The 24,740-nt window shown below is 33.2% G+C and overlaps 2 protein-coding genes across 2 annotated transcripts; one reads left to right on the forward strand and one right to left on the reverse strand.

Moving 5' to 3' along the window:
• Window positions 1-17,876, reverse strand: LOC127878931 (vesicle-associated membrane protein 7-like). Its single transcript, XM_052425498.1, has 9 exons — window positions 17,727-17,876; window positions 15,657-15,803; window positions 13,937-13,994; window positions 11,327-11,376; window positions 10,781-10,868; window positions 10,279-10,378; window positions 9,270-9,337; window positions 5,818-5,910; window positions 1-3,392 (listed from the first exon to the last, which is right to left on the reverse strand). Exons 2-9 carry the CDS (start codon window positions 15,800-15,802, stop codon window positions 3,324-3,326), a joined length of 672 nt encoding a protein of 223 aa, XP_052281458.1. The 5' UTR covers window position 15,803; window positions 17,727-17,876; the 3' UTR covers window positions 1-3,323.
• LOC127878933 (DNA-directed RNA polymerases I and III subunit RPAC2-like) lies at window positions 17,858-24,068 on the forward strand. The gene is made up of 5 exons (XM_052425501.1): window positions 17,858-18,014; window positions 20,487-20,590; window positions 21,845-21,921; window positions 22,203-22,282; window positions 23,435-24,068. Exons 1-5 carry the CDS (start codon window positions 17,937-17,939, stop codon window positions 23,498-23,500), a joined length of 405 nt encoding a protein of 134 aa, XP_052281461.1. The 5' UTR covers window positions 17,858-17,936; the 3' UTR covers window positions 23,501-24,068.
• The last annotated feature ends 672 nt before the right edge of the window (window positions 24,069-24,740 follow it).

Consider the following 24,740-nt stretch of genomic DNA (forward strand, 5'->3'; position numbering starts at 1 on the left):
TATTTCTTAATTTTATTGTGTTAATCATTTTTACCAAAAAATTATTTTTCTGTAACAAAGAACATCAACATTTTATACATAAGAAATTGGCATAAGCAATAAAGCATATACATTACATGTATGGCAAACATTTACATGCACACATAAAATGGAAGAAAAATACTTTACAATACACATTACAACATATTCCATTGACTACAGTTACTTTTACATATAGGTCTATTGTTTTTAGATTTTTATGTTATCATATATTCAATGATCATTACCGCTACACTTAACTTTAATCAGCTTAGTAGATACTTAAAGACAAACATGATTATCTGTATACAAACCACTTCTTAACAATACTTTTGAGTGTTTATAACAGTCGTATCATGTTCTCTTAAAACAGTCGTATCATGTTCTCTTATAACAGTTGTATCATGTTCTCTTATAACAGTTGTATCATGTTCTCTTCGGACTGATATTGACTTCAACTAATGATCGAAGTTAAAGTTTCCAATAATAAAAGATAATTTAAACTAGAGCTGAAGTAAGTTTTCTATAACAGATATAAATGTGAACTAAAGATCTAAGTTTAAGTATTCTCTAACAGTTAACTGTAGACATGTCATAAACATCCTTATTACTAGATCAAATAAGAATACAAACTATAAAACATTCATCACAAAGCAATTTAACCATATGGATCTTTTTTTATAAATAATTTGATGTCAAAGTCTGACTGCAAAACTATGTTAAATATTCAGCATGCACTAAGTATACCATTTCTGCTTACCCATTAAAGTCCATTTGAGTAAGGTTGGCACTTTCAAGTGGTCAGATTTTCAAACAAAATGTCCACTTTTTGCTATATTCACATTTTGCTGTTTTTTACATTAACAGTCAAACAATACATTAATGCCTACACCATTCCTATTGATTGTCTTCATGTAAAAAAACACGAGTCCTTAAACACCATAACATCTTTAGTACAAGTGCTAGTAAAATTTTCCTTGTCTTCAAAATCATCATTTTCTTTAACAGTATTGTCATACACATGGTCTTTGTTTGTTCATCTTGACACGATAAGTTTTAATATTTACTGTAGCATGCATATGTTATAAACATTTTGCAAATGGGCATCCCCATTCAAGTTGCAAAAATTTGAATTTAAGAGAAATAGTTTAAACTTTAATAGTTCAAGATGTTTCTATGACAAGCAAGACCACCATGACGTCCAAGTACATACTGCAGTAAACAATCATTTATTCTTAAATATGCACACATGCTGAAGCTTTTAAAATGCACACACAAAATAACTAATAAAAATACAAAAGACTTAAGCAAAAGGTGATTAATCTACTGGGTATTATATATATATAATATATCTAATTATTATAATATATTAAGGTCTAAAACCTCTCACATTTGAATTAGCATTCATTTACGTAAATCATTTTGCAGGTTTTGATTAACTTTGCTTTCATTAATCAATGACAAGACAATAATAATCATGTTTCAATGATATTAGGCATGTTTGCTCATGGCAACATACAAATTCAATGTTTTTTATTTTACGACAATATTGGCAGCAGAGAGAGATATAAACAAGAGATGTGTTTGTCAGAAACAAAATGCCCTCTACTGCGTCGCTTTGATTTATTTTTTGTTTTTTATCATTTGGCAGGTACAGATAATTATCTCCCTTTAAAGCTTATTACTTCCCTTGGATTTGTTTTTTTGACATTTGACCTTGAAGGATGACCTTGACCTTTCACCACTCAAAATGTGCAGCTCCATGAGATACACATGCATGCCAAATATCAAGTTGCTATCTTCAATATTGCAAAAGTTATTGCAAAACTTTAACCTGCAAGGTTAAAGTTTTGTGACAGACAGACAGACACACAATGACAGACAGACAGGCCAAAAACAATATACCACTGATCATTCGATCCGGGGGCATAAACATGAGATACAAAACAAGCAGTAACTTAAATGTACAATTTGGCAGACTTGTCAGATGGCTAGGATTGTTTTTTACAACTGGACTCCATTGAAAGGTTGTCAACAGACTTCATTTCTTGGGTTTCTAAATTTTCTCATACAATGTCAGTTATATACAAAGGCAAATCAGACAAATTTCAAATAAATCCTTTAATAGACAATTAATATAATTATACACTATAAGATCACATTATTTCACATGTGATAAAAAGAAATATGGGCCCGTATTCACCAAACAATTTTTACACTTAACTCTTAGAATAAAGAATACATGTATCTTTTTAATTGGATTATTCAAGAATTGCTTCACTTTTGAGTCTAACTTGGTATTAACCAACTCTATCTACATCTTTCTACATTTGGTAAATGACATCATCACCAGTGGTATCATGTATATTTCAAACACTGGATGTACTTTTTTTTGTTCTAAGTCTATTCTTTATTCTTAAGTCTAAGAATGGATTGGTGAATACAGACCGTGTCTTTCAAAGCAAAATTATTATGCTCTCCTGTCTATAAGAACAAGAACATATATGATTACATGTTCAGTACTTCAAAGAACACTTATTTATGACATATATATGATATATAACATTTTACACACTGTTAACGTATTTTTCACACTTACGAAATCTATTTCTATTAAATATAAATAAATGTATATTTTTATATATTTAATAGAAATAGTTTTTCTATATATTTAATAGAAATATATTTTTTACGTGTGAAAACAACGTTAACAGTGTGTAAAATGTTATAAACTAGTCATTTATAAAACAAACAATTAAGCATTGATAATTATACTGTCCAAAGTCTTAATGACAATTCATTATATTTTAATATGTATCATTGTTATCTGACAAATATAGGAATATTTACAACATGTTGATTTGTGGACATGACTTCTAGTAAAAATACACAAATTATTTTGAACAGTGAAAGACATCTTTGCAAAAAACACTAAAGCACATTCAGACAAGTATTTTTATATATATCATTTCCAAATTACTTTCATCAAATCATCTTTTTTTCAATTCCTGTTCTCAAAATACAAGATTATTAACGCATAAAGAAAAAAAAAAAAAGACTTTTTGTATTCAATAAAAATATGATTAAAAAAGCATACATATATTGAAACATTTTATATGCACCATAAAATGTGTGCTTTAACTCAGTAAAATTAGTAATTGTCCAAGGAAACACATTGTAATCAGTACCTTATGTTAATTCTATTCCACGTACAAGCATTGGCAGCCTGTTGAAGACACCAACATCAACGGCACATGTAACAATTGTGATGTTGGTGAGCATGTTTGTGTATTCATCACGCTATCTCATTTCTTGATACAATTCTGCCACTTGAAGCCTCCACAGGCAGCGGTTACAATGAAGTATAAAATTACCTGAAATGTAAAAATGGTTGTTTTTCATACATGTCAAAAATTTTGTTAATTAAGTGAAAGTTTTGAAATCAATACAGTTGTTTTTGACAAGACTTATTATTTTTTAAACTTGTTTTGGCTTCCATGGAATCCAGCGTTTTCAAGATATTCTAGATTTGAAGAAGATTTTGAAGTAGATGTTTGAGAATGACAGACACTGATAACGACATTTGGCGTAAGACAAGAAAAGCTCACCTTGTGAGCATTTACCTTAGTTTAAGTTACACCAATGGTAAAGACTTGACCATTTGTTCCAATGTTTTGTCCCTAAAGCATTTATATTGTCAAGATAAACATTCTGACTTAGACTCATTTAGATCGAGTAATAAATAAATGGCCTCTGGAGTGGTAATAAGGATTATCTAAAATTAGACCAGATGACCTAGTTTTGTATCCATACCAGATTTAAACTTAACCCAGATATTGTCATGACATACTTTTTGACTAAGTGTCATATGGATTGCGCCATAAATCTGGCTTCTAGACTGGTACCAAGTTGGAGTTGTTGACCAAGCATGAAAACCAGATTCAAATTTGGCCTATAGCCTGTCAAGATAAACATTTTGACCTATGTGTAGTTTCATCAATATTGAGTCATTTATGTGCCACCCTTTTCAGTGGAAAAAAGTTTTTTTGTAAGATTTGACTTGCTGACCTAGCATTCAATTGCATTGTGACCCAGTATCCTAATCTGCATAGATATTGTCAAGATAGACTTTCTGCCTAAGTTTCAGCAGGATTGAGAAATAAAAGTGACCCCTTGAACTGGTAATAATGATTTTCTAAGATTTTACAAACAGACATTTTTTGGACGCTTGTGATTCAGATACAAACTCTACCTAAATATTGTCAGATTAATCATTCTGCACAAGTTTTACTTAGATTGAGCCAAAAAAAATGGCCTTTAGAGTGGAAAGAAGGTAACAAATAAAGCCTGCATGAAAAACAAAGCAAGATACAAGACAAAGACTTTGGACATAGACTGATCATAATAGTTCACCTTAAGTAATAACTTAAGAACTTTGTGCTCAGGTGATCTAAACAACTAAAAAAGCAAAATAAAACATCAAAGGTCTTTTTCATTTGGTATAAAATAACTATCACATGCAATGTTCTAAAAAGAGAAAGGATAAAATATAAAGTAATGAGTAAACACACTTATAGCATGCTTCTTTACATTAATGTACAAATTCCTTCATCTCAACACAAGATGATGTGGAACCACAACATCCACTTACAACAACAACTACAATGGTCAGCTTCACTATAGTGAGAGGGGTGAGAGGGGGGTGTTTAAAAAAAATAATTGGGGGGGGGGGGTTGAGAGGGGGTATAATGTGGGGTGTGGTCATTTATTAGACGATCTTTCAAAAATAAAAATAGGAACAAAAAAAATTGTTGGGGGGGGAGGGGTAGGGGGGAGTAGAGGGGTATAATGTGGGGTGGGGTAATTTATTAGATGATGTTAAAAAAAAAATTGGGGGGAAGTTGGGGGGGGGGGGGGAAGGGATTCTGGGTAGGGGCGTGGGGTATTGTTTGGGTGGAATCCATTGTGGTATTCAGGTAAGAGTTGTTTTGTCAAAGTAATAATAAAATGTGATCATAAATAAAGAAGTTATGGCAATTTAATCAAAATGTTCAATTATCTAAGTGTACAAGGTGCCATAATTATGTCAAAATGCTTGATACAGTGGTCTGCTCTTGTTTATCGGGTTGGGGTCATGTTGGTAAACAAGTATGCAACATATAAAAGCAATATGTAAAAGGATATAGGAAATATTTGGGGTAGTATGCAAACTTTAACATAGATTTATCAATAATATGCATATTCTAAGCATAAAAGGGGCAATAATTATGACAAAATGCTTGATAGAGTTGTCTGCTCTTGTTAATAGGTTGGGGTGATGTTGGTTAACAAGTATGCAAAATATGAAAGCAATATTTCAAGGGACAATGAAAATAAATGGGGTAGTACGAAAAGTTTAACATTTGCTGCATATTCTAAGTGGAAAAGGGGCCATAATTATGACAAAATGCTTGATAGAGTTGTCTGCTCTTGTTTATAGGTTGGGGTCATGTTGGTAAACAAATATGTCAAATATGAAAGCAATATGTCAAGGGACAATGAAAATAATTGGGTTAGTGCGAAAATTTTAACATTTGCACGCTAACGCTAACGCCGACGCCGGGGTGAGTAGGATAACTCCACTATATATATTTCATATATAATAGTCGAGCTAACAACGATGATAATGGTCTGCTTCACTAACAACAACAACAATGATTATGGCCAGCTTCACTTACAATAACAACAACAACAACAATGATAATCGTCACCTTCACTTACAATAACAACAAAACGATGATTATGGTCAGTTTCACTTACAATAACAACAACAACGATGATAATGGTCAGCTTGACGTTTTTCCACCACATGGACCGTGCCAGATTCCGACTGGTCTTCTTGAACGTAACTGCCTGTAAGGATAAATAAATTTTTGCTTAGAACTTAAAATTTGCTGAGTCTTAGTGCACTATTTAACATATATTTTCTGTTTCAAGGAACTAGTGTGTGATTTCCTAATCAAAGGGAAGTACAAAACTCTACCTCTCTTGCAGAATTCACCAAAACACTTAAAATAATATCAAGTCAAGTTTAAACTATCGGTACATAAATCAGAGGACAGGTGGAGGAATCACACCCTTGAAGGAAGTGCTTTCTAACAGTAAATTTCCAGTAGGAAGATAGTGCTCTCTTGGATTAGCCAATGAAGTGCCTTCTAACAGTAAATTTCCAGTAGGAAGATAGTGCTCTCTTGGATTAGCCTATGAAGTGCCTTCTAACAGTAAATTTCCAGTAGGAAGATAGTGCTCTCTTGGATTATCCTATGAAGTGCCTTCTAACAGTAAATTTCCAGTAGGAAGATAGTGCTCTCTTGGATTATCCTATGAAGTGCCTTCTAACAGTAAATTTCCAGTAGGAAGATAGTGCTCTCTTGGATTATCCTATGAAGTGCCTTCTAACAGTAAATTTCCAGTAGGAAGATAGTGCTCTCTTGGATTAGCCTATGAAGTGCCTTCTAACAGTAAATTTCCAGTAGGAAGATAGTGCTCTCTTGGATTATCCTATAAAGTGCCTTCTAACAGTAAATTTCCAGTAGGAAGATAGAGCTCTCTTGGATTAGCCTATGAAGTGCCTTCTAACAGTAAATTTCCAGTAGGAAGATAGTGCTCTCTTGGATTATCCTATAAAGTGCCTTCTAACAGTAAATTTCCAGTAGGAATATAGTGCTCTCTTGGATTATCCTATGAAGTGCCTTCTAACAGTAAATTTCCAGTAGGAATATAGTGCTCTCTTGGATTATCCTATGAAGTGCCTTCTAACAGTAAATTTCCAGTAGGAAGATAGTGCTCTCTTGGATTATCCTATGAAGTGCCTTCTAACAGTAAATTTCCAGTAGGAAGATAGTGCTCTCTTGGATTATCCTTCTAACAGTAAATTTACAGTAGGAAGATAGTGCTCTCTTGGATTATCACACCTTTGAAGGAAGTGCCTTCTAACAGTAAATTTCCAGTAGGAAGATAGTGCTCTCTTGGATTATCCTTCTAACAGTAAATTTACAGTAGGAAGATAGTGCTCTCTTGGATTATCACACCTTTGAAGGAAGTGCCTTCTAACAGTAAATTTCCAGTAGGAAGATAGTGCTCTCTTGGATTATCCTTCTAACAGTAAATTTACAGTAGGAAGATAGTGCTCTCTTGGATTATCACACCTTTGAAGGAAGTGCCTTCTAACAGTAAATTTACAGTAGGAAGATAGTGCTCTCTTGGATTATCCTATGCAGGCTGCAAAGGCTAATCTACGCACTTTGCTCAATCTGATCTAGGTTATCACTAACAACCATGCAATTGCATGAAAGCCAATTTTATCACAACATGCCTTACACATATATACTGGTATCTCTCAGAAACAGTGTGATGCTTTTAGATAAACCTTAGCACGCACTTTTTGGCATCTTTTGACAAGCCCCTCCAATAAGATAACAAGAGGGCCTATAAGGCCCAAAGTCGCTCACATGAGATAACAAGATATTAATGGGACAAATCTTCTGACCAAGTTTCATGAAGATCGGAAAATAAATGAGGCCTCTAGAGTGTTAACAAGGTTTTACTATAGCCATATAAGGAAAAATGCCCTGCCCTCTGGCAGCCATGTTTTTCAACCAACCGGCATCATTTTTGAACTCGTCCAAGATATTATCGGATGAATCTTCTGACCAACAAGATTTTACTATAGCCATTTAAGGAAAATGCCCCGCACCTTGGAAGCCTTTTTTTTTCAAGCAAACATAATTATTTTCGAACTCATCTAAGATATCATTGAGACAAATCTTCTGACCAAATTTCATGAAGATTGGACAATAAATGTGGCCTCTAGAGTGTTAACAAGTTTTACTATAGCCATATATAGCCATATAAGGAAAACTGCCCCGCCCCTGGTGGCCATGTTTTTAAAGCAACCAAAACCATTTTCGAACTCATCCAAGATATCATTGGGACAAATCTTCTTACCAAGTTTCATGATGATCGGAAAATAAATGTGACCTCTAGAGTGTTAACAAGGTTTTACTAAAGCCATATAAGGAAAATAGCCCTGTCCCGTGGTGGCCATGTTTTTCAACCAACCGACATCATTTTTAACTTGTCCAAGATATTATTGGAATGAATCTTCTGACCGAGTTTCATGTAGATCGGACTATAAATGTGGCCTCTAGTGTGTTAACAAGATTTTACTATAGCCTTATATAGCCATTGGCAACGTCAATGAAGTTAAGGTTATGTACTCAACACTTCCAAAAGACTATGCTGTAAATGTAAGTGTTTATGTACCATCAACAGTCCTGCTGTATGCTTGAAATACTTCAGTGACAATATGTTGGCAGTATTAATTTTTATAAAATTTAGTTGGAACGAAATAAGAAAGACCTGTATGAAAGAAACATCTATAAAAACAATGACTTTTTCTGACGATATATTTATCCGTCACAACCAGTAAATTCCAAAGTAATTTCTAATTTCTTAATTTGCGCGGCAGCATTTCAACTATGTATTAATCCACTGTTTGAACACATTTTAAACAAGAGCACTGCATAACCGGTGCCAACGCTCTGCTGCGAAAGCTTGTCAGATTTTTTTTGATTTTTTTTAGAGGTCATGGTGACCTTGACCTTTGACCTAGTGACCCAAAATTGGGTGTGGCGTGTAGAACTCATCAAGGTGCATCCACTTATGAAGTTTCAAAGTTGTAGGTGAAAGCACTTTGATTTTAGAGCCAATGTTATGGTTTTAGCACGACGCCTACGATGGACGACTGACGGCGGACTGCTGACGGCGGACAACGAGCTGTCTATGACAATACCTCGGGTTTTCTCCGAAAACAGCCGAGCTAATAAAGAACTGCATATCCATTTCTCCTCTTCATTTCTGATGACGACCGAGTGAGGCATATGTAAAACACAACCTTGAACTGTATGACAGCATATGAAATAATCTAATTATTTTGTTGATGTCGAATGAACAAGACACATTGTTTTCAATGATATTTTAATTTATTTTGGTATGTGTAACTTGTTTATGCAATAATAGCGAAAATACACATTTTCTCTGACATGTGCGCACTCGGGCAGGAACGGATTTTTCGAGCGCCCGCAGGTGATCATGCCCTCGAAAACGTGTATTATCCCTATATTGTTCACTCTCATTTTTTGTTTGATTTTAATATTAATTTCTCATTTTGATACACTGGTATCCTATGGCTATTATATTTTGGAACTCACATTCATGCTGAGGTCTTCAGTTTTATCCACGAGCAGCTCCAGTCTTTCACCTCTGTCAGCTATCTGATCTGTAAAACGAGCAATAAGCATGAGATGTACAGGTGTGTGTTGAATAAAGATAAGTTTACATTTGAGATGTAGAGAGAAGTCTAGGTGTGTGTTGAATAAAGATAAGTTTACATTTGAGATGTAGAGAGAAGTCTAGGTGTGTGTTGAGTAAAGATAAGTTTACATTTGAGATGTAGAGAGAAGTCTAGGTGTGTGTTGAGTAAAGATAAGTTTACATTTGAGATGTAGAGAGAAGTCTATGTGTGTGTTGAGTAAAGATAAGTTTACATTCGAGATGTAGAGAGAAGTCTAGGTGTGTTTTGAGTAAAGATAAGTTTACATTTGAGATGTAGAGAGAAGTCTATGTGTGTGTTGAATAAAGATAAGTTTACATTAGGTTCAGGTTTTTAAGCCAAGCTAAATACACTTACCTGTTTTTTACACTGACCTGATGTTCTATTTATCTCATCGTTTTTATTTCTTTTCATCAACAAATGATATTGGCTAAAAGAATTCTTTAACATCAAATAATGCCTTAACAAAACAAAACTAAAACACGTCACATTCTGCATGTGTGCATCCAAATTTATTTGTTGGAGTGGTATTTGGTTAAGGCTGATAGGAGGGGCTAAAGAGATCCTCCAAAGTCTGGATTTCTCCTCTCCAGAATACATTTGCAATCAGAGTAGACATAAGAGGTCATATTCAAATGAGCGACATTTTTTTAAAATTGATCATAGTGCATGTGTGTTAAGTGTCGTCCTAGATTAGACTGTGCAGTACCCATAGGCTTATTAGTGATGACACTTTTCATCTAAACTTGATTTTTCTCTAAAAAAAGATATCCTTTAACAGAAAAACTCCGCAAAAGAGGAAAGTGTAATTCCTGACTGCATGTGTATTTAAGCCTGTTTTTTCAAAAAAATAATAATAAGGCATCAACTGCTCTTTATTTGGTTACCTATATTTCGCACCATGATCCCCTTCAGCTCATCGACCTGACCTTGAACTTGCTCCACCTTGTCTTTGGCTGCGCCTGCGGCATCGGAGGTCATGGCCCTCTGAAAGCGCAATCCATATCGGCAAATGACTCTGAGTGACCAAAGGAATGTGCACTGCCAAGAGCTGGTGCTCATGGTTATATTCAATGAAGTTTTGTTTCTACTTTTAATGCTGTTTCCGCGAAAAAATATCTGTCATTTTCAGTAAATTGTATATATTTTTGCCCCAAATAATTTATTATATTTTACAAATGATTTAACATATAAATAGCTTAGTGGAAGACATGTTTTATTTATCAAACTAACCAATAAAAAAGGCCTAAAGTTCCTTACTTTCAAACTTTGAATTCCATTGGCCGAACTAAATGTTCAGATCAAATCTGATCCAAATAATACCAACCATCATTGGGCTACATTTAATGAGATTATTCCATGTTTTAGATAACATGTGTTACTCCTTACTATTTGTGAAGCAATTGTCCGACTGAATTCTGAATTCATGGCATAGGGCAACGCTGTCTGTGCTCGAACACCATATTGCATCTGAAATCTGTAAACAGCTGGTAATAAATATGTGTAATTCTTCTGTTTTGAAGTATCCAGAAAATGAACAAAAATTAAATTTGTTAACATATACATTTTTTTCGAATATTTTGACTAAACATATTTCCATCACACTTATAAATAATGCAGATAGACTGAAGTTTTAATTTATTTTGTTTTGTATACTGATTAATATTCAATATTCTAATATCAGACTCTTTCATAATTATAAATGTGTGTATAGATCACAATCCTTATTTATTATTTTAATTTATTTTGTTTATTTTCATGGCTTATGTAGGAATTACAGGTATATTAGCCATTTACCAGAATGACAAAGCATTGTGTTTTTAGGCTGATAGTAAATGATTAATAGGAATTTATTTCTCCAATTACCTCCCAACGTAGTAATAGAATTATGAAAATCGTATATAAAGATCACATTAAACTGTCTCTTTAACTTACTTTCTTTTAACTTCTGAAAGAAATGCAAAGGCTTTGGCCCTCTCAAAATCCTGAAAGAAAGTGAATTAACAATAACATAAATATTCTTAAAATACAAATGTTAACAATAAACATTCCCAACATAAAAAGAAGGTTTTCAAAGTTAAAACCCATTTATTTAGTTAATAAAAAATTGCAATCAAACATTAATTTTGCATGTAAGGCACCTACACACAGAATAACAGTGCAACACTTCCATAAACAAAAGCATCACATAACGGGTGCCACGCTCGGCTACGGTTGCAGTTTTGAATACATGAAAGCTTGTAAGAATTTTTTATTTTTTATTCAGTGACCTTGACCTTTGACCAAGTGACCCCAAAATGGGTGTGGCGTGTAGAACTCATCAATGTGCATCTTCATATGAAGTTTCAAAGTTGTACGTGGAAGCACTTTGATTTAAGAGCCAATGTTAAGGTTTTAGCACGACGCGGATGGGGGATGGCAGACGACGAGCTGGCTATGACAATACCTCAGGTTTTCTCCGAAAACGCCGAGCTAAAAATAAAGTCATTGAGCAAAAACAATATTTCTATGCTAAAGGGGCCTTTTCATGTTTTGGTAAATTTACAAAATATAAAAAAAAGTTGTTTCAGATTCGCAAATTTTCAATTTAGTTATTATATTTGTGAGGAAACAGTGATACTGAACATTTACCATGCTCTAATTTAGCCGTTATATTCATCTTTTGACGATTTAAACTCCTGAAAATTATAAAGTGTTGCAACGCGAAGTGATTGAATAATTTGGAGAGTTCTGTTGTTGTCGTAATATTTTGTTAAATTACGAGGATTGCTTATATATAGTATAAAATACATCTTTTATTGTATGCGGAAGGATGGTCGAGATGTCTAATTGGTAGACTTTTTACTCCAGGGGTCAGTAGTTCTATCCCTGTTGAGGGTTACTTTATTTTTTTAATTTTATTCTTGATTTTTTACTGGAGTTTTTAAGAGCAAATGTTTACATTTATCAATAGAAAGCATTTAGTTACAAACTTAAAAACATGCCAAAATCTGTGAAAAGGCCCTTTTAAGTAACCGTGACATGGAAATTGATCCAACTTGTCCCAAATGCAAACCAAAGATAGGTCCGCATGTAAGCTACCAACATTCACAATTTTAGAAACACCCTAAAATAACAAAGCTATTGAGAGGACATAGTTTTTCGTCTTTTTTTTCATAAACAGTGATCATTATCTGACCCAACTGGCCACAATTCAATTCCCACGCTAGGTTCTCTACCTACAGGGGAAATGTCAGCCCACTCTCTTCCCCGAGATATTGAGCAAAACCTTTTTTTCACTTTTTAATGAAATTTGACTTAAGCTGAATGATCCAAAATAAACTCTCGTGCTAAGTCTGCATATAAGCAACCGAAAACAATTGTTTGTGTGCAATACCTCCATCAATACTCAAGTTATTTCCTGTAAAGCATTTTTTTTTTTTTTTTACAGTGACCTTGACCTGACTGGTGACAAATAAAATCTCAAGCAAAGTCTGCATGTAATTAACTTGCAATTTTTACTATTTTAAGTAACAGTGACCTTGATCTTGGCACAAGTACAAACTCAAACTAGATAACCATGCAAGCTTGCTGCATTCCAAGTCTTATCAAGAATGGTAAATGCAAACTAAAGTTATTGACGAGGGAGCCGTTTCATAAAGATCCTACAACAATTTTTACTTATGAGAAAATTGTGTAATCTTAATAAGTAGACGAACTAGCTCGCCATCCTCGTCAAATATATACGGCGCTTGAGATGCCGATGTAATTAATTAAGTACTGAAAATTTATAATCATACAATATGGACTTTAGCAATTATTTATCTTCCAAAAATGTATTGTATCTTAAATGTGTACAAAGATGTTGTCCTCAGATACCACTTGTTTGCAAATTTTCCTGTTTTAACATTGACATTAACCCACCTTGCCCCATATGCAATCAAGTTTCATACTGAAATCTTGTAAAATATCTGAGAAATAGCGCTGAAAAGATACATCATACATAAAAAACAAAGACCAATAACGCTTTTTTTTTTAAAGTGTATGGAACTTCTCCTTATTGATATTTTAACAACCATGAAGTTTCATGTTGAAATCTTATATAGTTTCTGCGAAAAAGACCTGAAAAGTTTGTGAATGTTGAATGGTTTTACATACGGAAGGACCTGTGGACGGACTGATAGACTGAGGTTTGGGGACAACACCAAAACCATATTCCCCTGGTTATGACGGGGGAAAGTAATATGGCATAACACAAGTTAAAAAAAGTATTTTAAAAGTCTACAAACGAAAAAAAATATCATGTATGCTTTATAAACCATGAATTTCATTTATGTTTTTAGTTGTAATTAGTTTTTGTTGCATTATTTGATTAACTTGCGTAAATATGTGCACTTAGTACTGGTGAACCAGCTTACCCAAGAAAATGTGAGCTGGTAAATTGAATGCCTAGATATAACTAAAATACTATATATGACTTAGCAAACACAAAGAGTGTGTCTAATCCAATAAAAATCAATAAAAAATTATGTTCTTAAATGTATATGAAACAAGTCTCTGGCTTACATCGTCAGTGATGCACAAATATATGATTCGGTCTTCACAGATGTAGTGGAACAGGTAACTGCAAAGGAAAATAATAAAGATATTATTTAAGAAAACAGCATTAATATTAATAATGTTGATTTTTCAAGAGTGTTACAAACATTCAGGTTTAAAAAATCTGTTCAACTATTGTTGTTTAGGTAATTGGTGTCATTGCACAAATTGATACGAAAATAAGACAAATGATGTCCCTCAGTTTGTTATTTAAAATTACATTTTTATAAATATAATAAAATGGGTAAATGATAAACAAATTTAAAGCAAGATTCTAGTGTCACTTTTTTTAACATACGCAACAGAAATGATTTAATGCTATGTTATAGTATTTAATAAACATAAGTATTTTTAGCGAGCCCTACTTAAAAACAAATTAAAGTGTTGCTCAGTGGTTTTCATTTTTGTGCCAAACAAATAAACAAAATATATCTTCAATATTTTCATATTATTCTTTTAATTAGTTTCCGTTTTTTTTTAATCAATATGAAACCTCACAAAAAATTAAATACACTAATAAAGTATCAACAAAATTGATGCCTTTCCATACAATAATACATGTATACACATTAAAGGGGCCTTTTCACGTTCGGGTAAATTAACAAAATTAAAAAAAGTTGTTTCAGATTCGCAAATTTTCGTTTTAGTTATTATATTTGTGACGAAACAGTAATACTGAACATTTACCACGTTTAAAATAGCCATTATATGCATCTTTTGATGATGTAAAAACCCTAAAATTATAAAGCGTTGCAATACGAAACAAAATAATTATTTGGAGATTTCGTTTATTGCCGTTATATTGTGTGAAACTACAAGGATTGGTTATATAAGGAATAAAATACACCAATAAATGTATTCGGAAGGATGGCCGAATGGTCTAAGTGGGAGACTTTTTACTCCTAGGTCCAGGGGTCAGTGGTTCGAGCCCTGCTGAGGGTTACCTATTTTTTTCTTTTTTAAATTTTATTCTTGATTTTTTACTGGAGCTTTTTATATCCAATGTTAACATTTATCAATATAAAGCATTTAATGACAAACATTAAAACATGCCAAAATCTGTGAAAAGGTCCCTTTAAGGTGATTCAGCTGTTATAGTTTGAGTTAAAAGTTTGAGAGAGATTAATCCTGTTGTTTTAAATGAGTTTAAAACACTAAATTTAGAAATTATATATTCTATAAAGGAAAAACAAGACAAAGGTTCATTGGTATGCAAAAACTTAAAACAGCCTAATTCTTTTCTTTAACATCATCTACACATTAAGGCGATTCATTTGTTAAAACTTGATCAGAGTAACATCAGTGGGGGCATAAAAACATAACATGCCCCATGACGCCATGAAAATCAACAAGATTGGCAACATTACATTGCACATGTTTGCTTGATTCCATATTGAATTTTATTGTTTGATTTACTTTGAAGGTTCATTTCTTATTTTTCAGTGCCAGTTTACGTTTGCATTATGTTCGTAAACTAACAGTTTTGCGCTCAATTAAATGACCAGTTTGACCAAGCATACCTGAATTCTTAACAATTAATGCAGACCACAAAATCTTACTAAAAATAATGAATGTACACAAAATCTTGGAAAGTCAATGTCAAAATTTACCAGTGTAGCTAAGAGCTTGCCGACTTGTGCAAATTTTTACCCCTGATATTTTGTGTGTGTTGTTTTATGTATTTTACCTGCCATGTGAATAGGTCAGCTTGGAGTTGTCTGGAGGAATTTTTGCAAGGATCTGTTCTGTGACCTCTGTGAAGTTTCCAGCACAACTGGCATACTTGGCAAGAACTGTAGTGCCTCTCGCCACAGTGCTGAACAAAATCGGCATCCTTAAACATGGACATAGAGGTAGATAATGAGATGTTATGTAATGAAGCATACTCTTTGCATGTCATTGGTAACGTTTTTCAAAGTGTACTCATTTTGTATGCATTATTATTCGATTCGTTGCATCATTGTGTTCTGTAATACTCACTTGTTTATGGAGAGCAATATGATTCTCTTCCCACATGATTACTTTGTTCAAACCAATTTATTTTAATTTGATTGCATTATAAGCTTTAGGCTTATAAAGACAATATTTGTTTCCTTTGTAGCACACATATTTGCTGTCTAAGAATGCTGAAAGTTAACTGTTTATATCTGGCCAGCATTTCGTTATTCAATGTTAATACTTCATCAAGTTAAAACATATATGCCAGAATTTTTCAGGTCCAAATCGGAACATTTCATAAAAAATGTCGGGACATTTGACGAAAAAGCGGGACACCTAAAACGATCAATCATGCCACCTTTACTGTAGTCAGTAATCAGTATATTTCTTCCAAAGCCTCAGAATGTCTGGCCAATATTGACAAGAAATGTTTCTACGAATTTCATGAACACTGATGTTCTCCGTTTTCCAGAAACACATAATTATGTGCACTATGAGGATGTCTCCATAACGTGAAGTATTGGGCATGCCTCTAGTTAACATCCACTTGGGACAGAGGCATGTTCAAATCCTGTAACGCGATGTGCGCGCATCAAGCACTGTTTTTATTCAACCAATCATCAAATAAGTCTAAATTAAGATTGATTCAATATGTACAAACTTTTTTCTGAAATCAGACAAAAGGAAAGTAAATTTATGTGAAACATCAATGTGTATCTGTCAGCACGGAATTCGTTTTATATAAAAAAATGTGTTTTAGCGGGGGTTTTAGCCTCAGGATGTATAATATAAAGAATAACGCGTACTAGTATCTTTGGATTTAATTTGGACCATAAAATACAAAAGCAGTCTGCTTTTAATTCACTACGATGCATCTATTGCTAGCAATAAGCGAGCCCTATCATAAAAACACCATGGTGTGAATGCCCGATAAAATCAATTTGCCGATAGATCGCCCCCCCCCCCCCCTGAGCTTACCCCAGGGATTCCAGATTGTTAAATGTACACCTATGGTGTATACTTTGACTTTTCAACAACAAATATTGACAAAAATACACAGTTTGAAAAATTAACCCTAGTATATGTATTATATATACAGATGGTATGAAACGCACTATATGCCTATTGCTGAAAGATTGTGGAATACGGGACGACTGACCGTTTTCATCGAGAACACACATGTTCCCATTCAGTTGCCGACAAAATGCAACTGGATTCGTTAAAAGACAGTAAAAGCATCGTGATTACACAACTAACCGATATACTGTTTGGCTAATAACTTTAATATTCAATTAAATTCGACTTTCTCACTATATGTCTATCGATGTTTCATCTACACATGTACACCATTTTAATTTTATAACGCGTCAACTGGTTGGCCAATGATATGGCGTTTTAGAACCGAGCATTCGATCGACAAAATATGGCATTAAAACACAGACATATAGCGAGAAAGTCGAAAGTCGGGGGGGGAGGGGGGGTAGGGTCCGGGGAGCGGGGTAAATTTATGATACTGCTGCCTGTGTTGCGAAGTTGCTATATAAAACTAGCTCTTTCCAATATGAGATGTTTGCTGAGCTCATATATAGAGACATACATTAATACAAGAAAATATATGTCATATTTTGTAAAGATTATTGAATTGTCCATATCCTTCATCTTACTAAGTATTAATATCCTTTTGTCAAAGTAAAGTCTAAAGTGAATCATTGCTAAATAGAAACTTAACTCTCAAAATCAATTTTACAAATTCATCATGCAGGCGTTGATACTGATCGACGGTTTAGCATGTTACTCACGCACAGTGTAATTGTCTTACCTTATTTCGTTAAGTTAATCAGATATGAGATGTCAAAACAACTATTTTTCTGATGTTTACATAGAAATATTGTCAAACCCACATGATCTGGAGGGTTCTTCTTTATTGATCAAATGCAAATTATTTAAGCAATAAAACAACACAAATAGAAACCAGTCTATTTACCAAAGCTTTTTCCGACCTCGATGCTTTCTTATTTAGTGGAACAACATGACTGGTGTATCTGTAAACGCGACTGGCAGCAATAATGGACAGAATTTGGACAATGAAAACAGAAAAATTGCTATTGTATAAAATATTTTCCTGATATCGATGTTTTTACTACAATATATTGTTTCAAGTGTATAGAAAAAGCATTGGGTTTTTCATCAGTATCACAAAACGCTCATGGTGTTTTTTGTATAGGTTACATTTAACTATAATGGCTTTGTTAAACAAACTCCAGTAAATTGTAATTAAAATTCTGATGTTATGTCTGACAAGAATAAAGACTTTTTTGAACCAGATTTTCCGAAGGAAGAAACTTGTTATTAGATTGGCGAATGTCGGCGGATGGACGGGCGGAACAAGCTTGTCCGGGCCATAACTTTGTCGTTCATTGTGAGATTTTAAAATCATTTGGCTTATTTGTTCACCATCATTAGACGGTGTGTCGCACGAAAGAATTGCGATGATATCTCCATGGTCAAGGTCACACTTTGAGTTCAAAGGTCAAAAATGGCCATTAATGAGCTTGTCCGGGCCACAACTATGTCATTCATTGTGAGATTTAAATTCATTTGGCACATTTGTTCATCATCATTGGATGGTGTGTTGCGTGAAAGAATTACATCAATATCTCCAAGATCAAGGTCGCCACAACTAAAAATAGATTTATTTTGAAACAAAGGGGGTTAATTATAAACAATCCGTTCAGTTTGAGTTGTCTCCCTTTATTAGACTTTTTTTCAAATAGAAAACCTGGTTTTGTGACAATTGTGTCCCTTCTTTTTATTGTAGCCTTAATATTGTTGTGTATTTAAGATTGTATATCTCAGTCATTCATGATTGAATGGACTTTCCTTACTGGACTTTTTTGCTTCAAATACCCCTTATTTGCGAGTAAGAACCCCTTAAAAATGTAATTATGCATCCCAAGGTCACAGGTGGTTAGCGTGTGGCTATGATATTATGGGTCATGCGAGTTGTGTATCGTGTTATTTCTTAAAAGTTGACCCAGCATTTGTAAAGATATTGCAAGACATATACATTTCCAGAAAGGCAATTCATTTCTGCATTGAATAAGACCGAGATCGTGAAAATCGCTGCACAGTTGATGAAGATATGGCTGTTCAAAGCGATGCACCCCGTTTTGGGGTGATTTTGAGTTGCATACCTTGTTATATATATATTTGATAGTGAAATTTTTTTTTCAGAAAAGTTAATTTTTCGTTATAATATGATTATTTATCATTCAAAATGTTTTCACTTATAAATATCATAGTCACACGCTAACCACCTGTGCCCAAGGTATGTGTGAATTTCCTGCAACATTGATACTTTTAAGTATAAAATGAATTATGCATACATGCCAGAATTGTTCAGGTCCAAATTCTGACTTTCTATAAAAATTGTGGGGACATTGACAAAAAAGCGGGAATGTCCTGCCAGGACACCTAAAATAATCATTCAACCTTAACTTTAGCATTATATTAAATTACTTACAAAAATTCATATTTCTGGCCAATATCAACGATAAATATGTTTAAGAATTTCATGAATACAAATGTTCAAATTTCCGGAGGTATTTAAGTATACTTAAGAGTACCGGAGTACATTTAAGTAGAACCCGAGCCGACAATGACCAATCGAGCGACAATAAAGCACTGAAAAGGTGTCAAAAATAACACTGGTGCAATGGATTAGTTATTTAGTAGAAGTGGGTTTATAATAGGGGGGAATTAAGGGATAAGCGGTGGTAAGTTTTGGCTTGAGAGAGCTTGAATAGCAAACTTAATTGTGAACTTATAGAAGTTACGCCATATTTTACTTATATCGGGACAAATTGTCTAATATCAGGAACTTGAAACTGGGAAAACACCCCAAAAGCGTCAATGTCCTGCCGAGATAGGAGCGTCTGGCATGTATAAATAATGTAATTTATGTAATTAATATACAAAATTGTCAACATAATTAAAAAATGACTTCATTTTGTCAAGTTCATACAAATGAAGACCAAAATAATTAAATGGACCTCCAACTATATGTCAAGAACACCAAATTATCAACCACTGGAGTCCTGTGGACACCAAAAATTATGTCTTGGTGTAAAGTAAAACGCAGCTATCGGTGGGCATATTCTTTAATCTAATAAAATAGATCAAACAAATTTATAATTAAAATGTGTTTTGACTAGTTTTACTGTTGAAAAAATGATATAATATAAAAATATTTTGATTATTTCTGCCAGCCTTGTTACCACTTTACAATTGTTTTTTCTTAGTTTGTACTGTATATCTGCGTACATAGTCTGTTGCGTTTGTTTTTTGCAAATGAAATTAAAACAAATATAAGCTGACACACATGATATTTTCCAGCCTACTTATTTATAGAATATCAAAACTTATTTAAGATTTTTTAATGCATTACAATATAACATGTTATCTTGCAATTCTAAAGAAAAATATTTGTTTTAATCAAATGAATTTACATCACTTTTGGAAGAAGGGAAAATAAAAATCATTATCTTGAAATATATTGATAAACTTCCCTTTTTTGCAGATGCCTACATTGGGTATACAAGAGGATGAGACAGCAGTCACATTCGTAATCAACAAAGAAGACCACACACTTGGAAATTCACTGAGATACATGATCATGAAAAAGTTTGTATGATTTTTTTAGTTCTATATTAACTGAACAACATAAAAAAAATATTTTTGAGAACTTCATTGGACTAGTGATATGTAGTGGTAAGCTTAGACGGTAAAGCATAGGGCTGTCCATGTGAGTTCAAGTCCCACTTCAGCCAAATAACTTAAATTCTTCGACCATCCCCTCACCAACTCAAATTTAAATGTGACCATTGTCAATTATTGGTGTGTGCAGTTCCTACTTGTAAACTGCTTACAGCAGCTAATATTTCCAGGAAAAGTGTGAATCGGCTTATTAACTGTCCTGATAGGATTAAAGTGCTGTTAATAATAATGAAAAATACAAACATAGCTTTTAACTTAGAGACATATAAGCCATTTGTTAAGACAGTTCTTGTATGTAATCTATCTACCTTTTTTTTCAATAAAAAATAATGTTGTAAACCAGATTTAGTCAGGGTAACTAAATTTTTCCCAAACATGAATTACTATGACTTGTTAGTAAAGACCCAGTTTATAGATATAAAAAAGGAACTGTCCAAAAATATACATATTTGACATCTAATGACTGAAATTTAAAAAAACTGCATAGAGATTTTTTAAATAATAAACACTTAATATGATATAATTGTTTTGTTTCTTTACGTTCCATAGCTGTTAGTATCTTAATCTAAATGTGATGTTACATGTATGTGCTATTTAAGCTTTAAAACTTGTTACACAAATGTATTTTTTATATTTAAACATAAATACTGTTTTCTTTACTTTTATCTACTCAATGTAAACAGAGAAATTATCATGCAATTCATATATATGCAATACAACCAGGCTTGATGAGATGGTTCCCCTCTAAACATTGAGTAGATTGAAAACAATCTGATTGGATAGAATTATATATTCTGTTTGACAAGTTTTAAAGCTCCAGTCCATGCAAATTTTAATGCATTTTAAAATAAATTACTTCTAATGAACTTTATGGCCAGTCAATCCTTAGAATACTTACAAACTATGTGTGTATAAGATGGGCATTCAATAAATTTTATGATAAAAAATGCCTGGCTCAGTGGAATGAACACTACTGAAGTGTGGTGCAAATGAAATATTATACATGATGATGTTTCACTTTACTCCATGAAGGCTTCAAAAAGTGTTGCCAATAACTCACATATCAATCAATTTATGGAGCATTTGTTGATGGCTCTTTAGTGCAGTTTTAATTACATATCTGCATGCCATCTGGTTGAGGTGTGTTGTTGTGTTTTTCAGCCCAGACACACAGTTTTGCGGTTACAGTATTCCACATCCTTCCGAAGAAAAGATTAACTTTCGGATACAAACTGAAGGTAAGTGCTGTCTTCTGAAACTTTTGAATAATATAAGCATCTTGTTAAAAATGAAATATAAATACATTTTGAGACTGCTGACATGTCATTACATTGATGAAAATTGCAATTAATTTATAAAAAAGTTGTTAAACAAATAATGAAAAAAAAATCACAATAGAGCATTGGCCTTAGCATTTAAATGAATTTATAACATTTGATGTTTAAACAATTTATACAATGTTGATGTTTATACATGTTATTCACATTAAAAGTAAAATAAAGGATTCAATTGATTTCAGGAAAACCAGCAAAAGACATATTTAAGAAAGGTCTAAAAGATTTAAATGCTGTGTGTGAACATGTCCTTCGCACTTTTGAGGTAAATTGAAAGTAAAATTTGTATTGATATAAGTTATATGTATATGATAAAGGCTGTTGGGGGGGGTGGAGTTGTTTACTCTTTATTATTTTAATACGACCGTTTAAAAAAAACGGTACGTATTATAGTTTCACCTTGGCGGCGGGCGGGTGGGCTGGCGGCGTCCATAGCAGTTTCCGCTCTCTTATTCAAATAGTTTTCATCTGATCTTCACCAAACTTGGTAAGAAGTTGTATCTAGACAATATCTAGGTCAAGTTCGAATATGGGTCATGCTGGGTCCAAAACTAAGTCACAGGGTCACTGAGTGCATTTCAAGCATTTAGCATGGTTTCCGCTCTCTAATTCAAATAGTTTTCATCCGATCTTCACCAAACTTGGTCAGAAGTTGTATCTAGACAATATCTAGGTCAAGTTCGAATATGGGTCATGCCGGGTCAAAAGCTAGGTCATGGAGTCATTTAGTGTATTTCAAGCATTAAGCATGGTGTCCGCTCTTTAATAGAAGTAGTTTTCATCCGATAATCGCCAAACTGAGTCAGAAGTTGTATCTAGACAATATTTAGGTCAAGTTCGAATATGGGTCATGCCGGGTCAAAAACTAGGTCACAGGGTCACTTAAACCATTTCAAGCATTTAGCATGGTGTCCGCTCTCTAATTGAAGTAGATTTCATCCGATCTTCATCAAATTTGGTCAGAATTTGTGTCTAGAAATATCTAGTGCATTTCAAGCATTTAGCATGGAGTCCGCTCTCTAATTGAAGTAGTTTTCATCTGATATTCACCAAATTTGGTCAAAAGTTGTGTCTAGATGATATGTAGGTCAAGTTCAAATATGGGTCATGGTAAAGTTATCAAGTTGTCCCAAACCTTCAAACGGGCGTATCTTGTGACAGTTTGGCACTCTTGTTTTTATTTATTAATAATGATTATTTACTCATATAGTATAACAGTTTATAAAAGTGTTGGATTGGTGGTTTACAGTTTTATGTAATGCTGCTCAGTAAACAGTTTGTGAACTACATTATATCTATTATATAAGAATTATTAAAAACATTAAGAAGGCAAAATTTTAATGTATATTGATAGTCATGCAAATAGGATTCATTTATTGCTGCTTGATTTAACAAAGTGTTCTACTTGCATTTACAGTCAAGTATTAATGAGCACAAAAGAAGAAACCAGTCGGCCGGCATAGAAAACATGGACCAGTCTTGAGACCTCTGTACCAGTCTGGAAAATTTGAACCAAATTTGATGTAAAATGGACACAATCTGGCAATATTTGACAAGAGGTGCCTCTTTTACTACGGGTCAAAATTCTTTAACAACTTTGTTACAGTTTGTGCTTGTGTATTTTAATCATCATGTAATGGTGGCTCTAAGTCATCCACACTTGAGATTATCTTAAATTGCTTGATGTTGCAAGAAAACATCCTTGAAAAATATCAACCCCAACCAAAAAATGCCTGTACTAGTTGTGCATTCTTTTGTAACATGTATACTAAGTCTTTATACAAGCATTTGCGAAGACATTAGATGATTAAACAGCGACCAATTGGACGCATGTGCAGATTGTTGTATTATTTAGAAAATTTCAGAAAATTTGCCTCCGTTCTCATCGTGTTCAGAAGACTTTTTGCATGCACAACTTGTCTCCCGAGTTGAAAGCTCAAGGTCTATTTATAAATGATAATATTATGAATATGCAATCTTTGGCCATGGCTTCATGATTGCAAAATTGAAATTGTAATAATGTGATAGTGAGTAAAACATGTGTTCAACTTGTTTGTGTGAAGAACCAATACCATTGAAGCCCAACTTATTGAATCTTTTTACTTATATATATATATATATATATACTTATTGATGAGATCTATATATTATTAAACATTGATCGATCTTTGTGTGTTACATAAACAGTCTACTCAAAGTAGCAATTCATTAATATTAATTGTATTGAGTAAATGAACGTGCAGCACACATTCTGCAAACAAACAAGAAGACACTTAATTTATCAAATTATGAAAAAACAGCAGCACATTTACATATATATGTATATTAAATTAATTCAAGGATGCAAATTATGAATTACATATTAAATGTACTACAAATATAGTAAAAAATAATAAAACAACAATATTCCATAAAGCATTCTAATGAAATGTCTGTATATTCATGTATGCTTACCTTTCATCCTGACAAGCCACATGCTCTACGTTATTGATGCATAGAATACATAGGAATTATCTTTGAAACCTTTGCGTCCAGATCAAATTTTAGGGGACAAGGGCTCGCTGGCGCATACCAATTCATATCTTGCATATAGTGTAAGCAGCAAATAATTCTAAGGTTGCTGAAGTTAATCTGTGACCGGTATTTTTTTGCACTTATATTCTTTAATTGTTAAAATACATATCAATGTTATTGTATATTTTTTTAAATGCTTTTGACGCAGA

The sequence above is a fragment of the Dreissena polymorpha genome, chromosome 4 (genome assembly GCF_020536995.1).
Source record: "Dreissena polymorpha isolate Duluth1 chromosome 4, UMN_Dpol_1.0, whole genome shotgun sequence".
In the NCBI taxonomy this organism is placed as follows: domain Eukaryota; kingdom Metazoa; phylum Mollusca; class Bivalvia; order Myida; family Dreissenidae; genus Dreissena; species Dreissena polymorpha.

What these genes read in the sequence shown, in the direction of transcription:
- LOC127878931 (XM_052425498.1), bottom strand. Translation starts at nt 15,802, where the DNA reads ATGCCGATTTTGTTCAGCACTGTGGCGAGAGGCACTACAGTTCTTGCC. An exon ending in CTTTCAGAAGTTAAAAGAAA is followed by an intron (nt 10,869 to 11,326) that starts GTAAGTTAAAGA and finishes AGCTGTTTACAG; the next exon opens with ATTTCAGATGCAATATGGTG. An exon ending in GATCATGGTGCGAAATATAG is followed by an intron (nt 9,338 to 10,278) that starts GTAACCAAATAA and finishes CTCGTTTTACAG; the next exon opens with ATCAGATAGCTGACAGAGGT.
- LOC127878933 (XM_052425501.1), top strand. Translation starts at nt 17,937, where the DNA reads ATGACTGGTGTATCTGTAAACGCGACTGGCAGCAATAATGGACAGAAT. An exon ending in AGATACATGATCATGAAAAA is followed by an intron (nt 20,591 to 21,844) that starts GTTTGTATGATT and finishes TGTGTTTTTCAG; the next exon opens with CCCAGACACACAGTTTTGCG. An exon ending in ATGTCCTTCGCACTTTTGAG is followed by an intron (nt 22,283 to 23,434) that starts GTAAATTGAAAG and finishes TTGCATTTACAG; the next exon opens with TCAAGTATTAATGAGCACAA.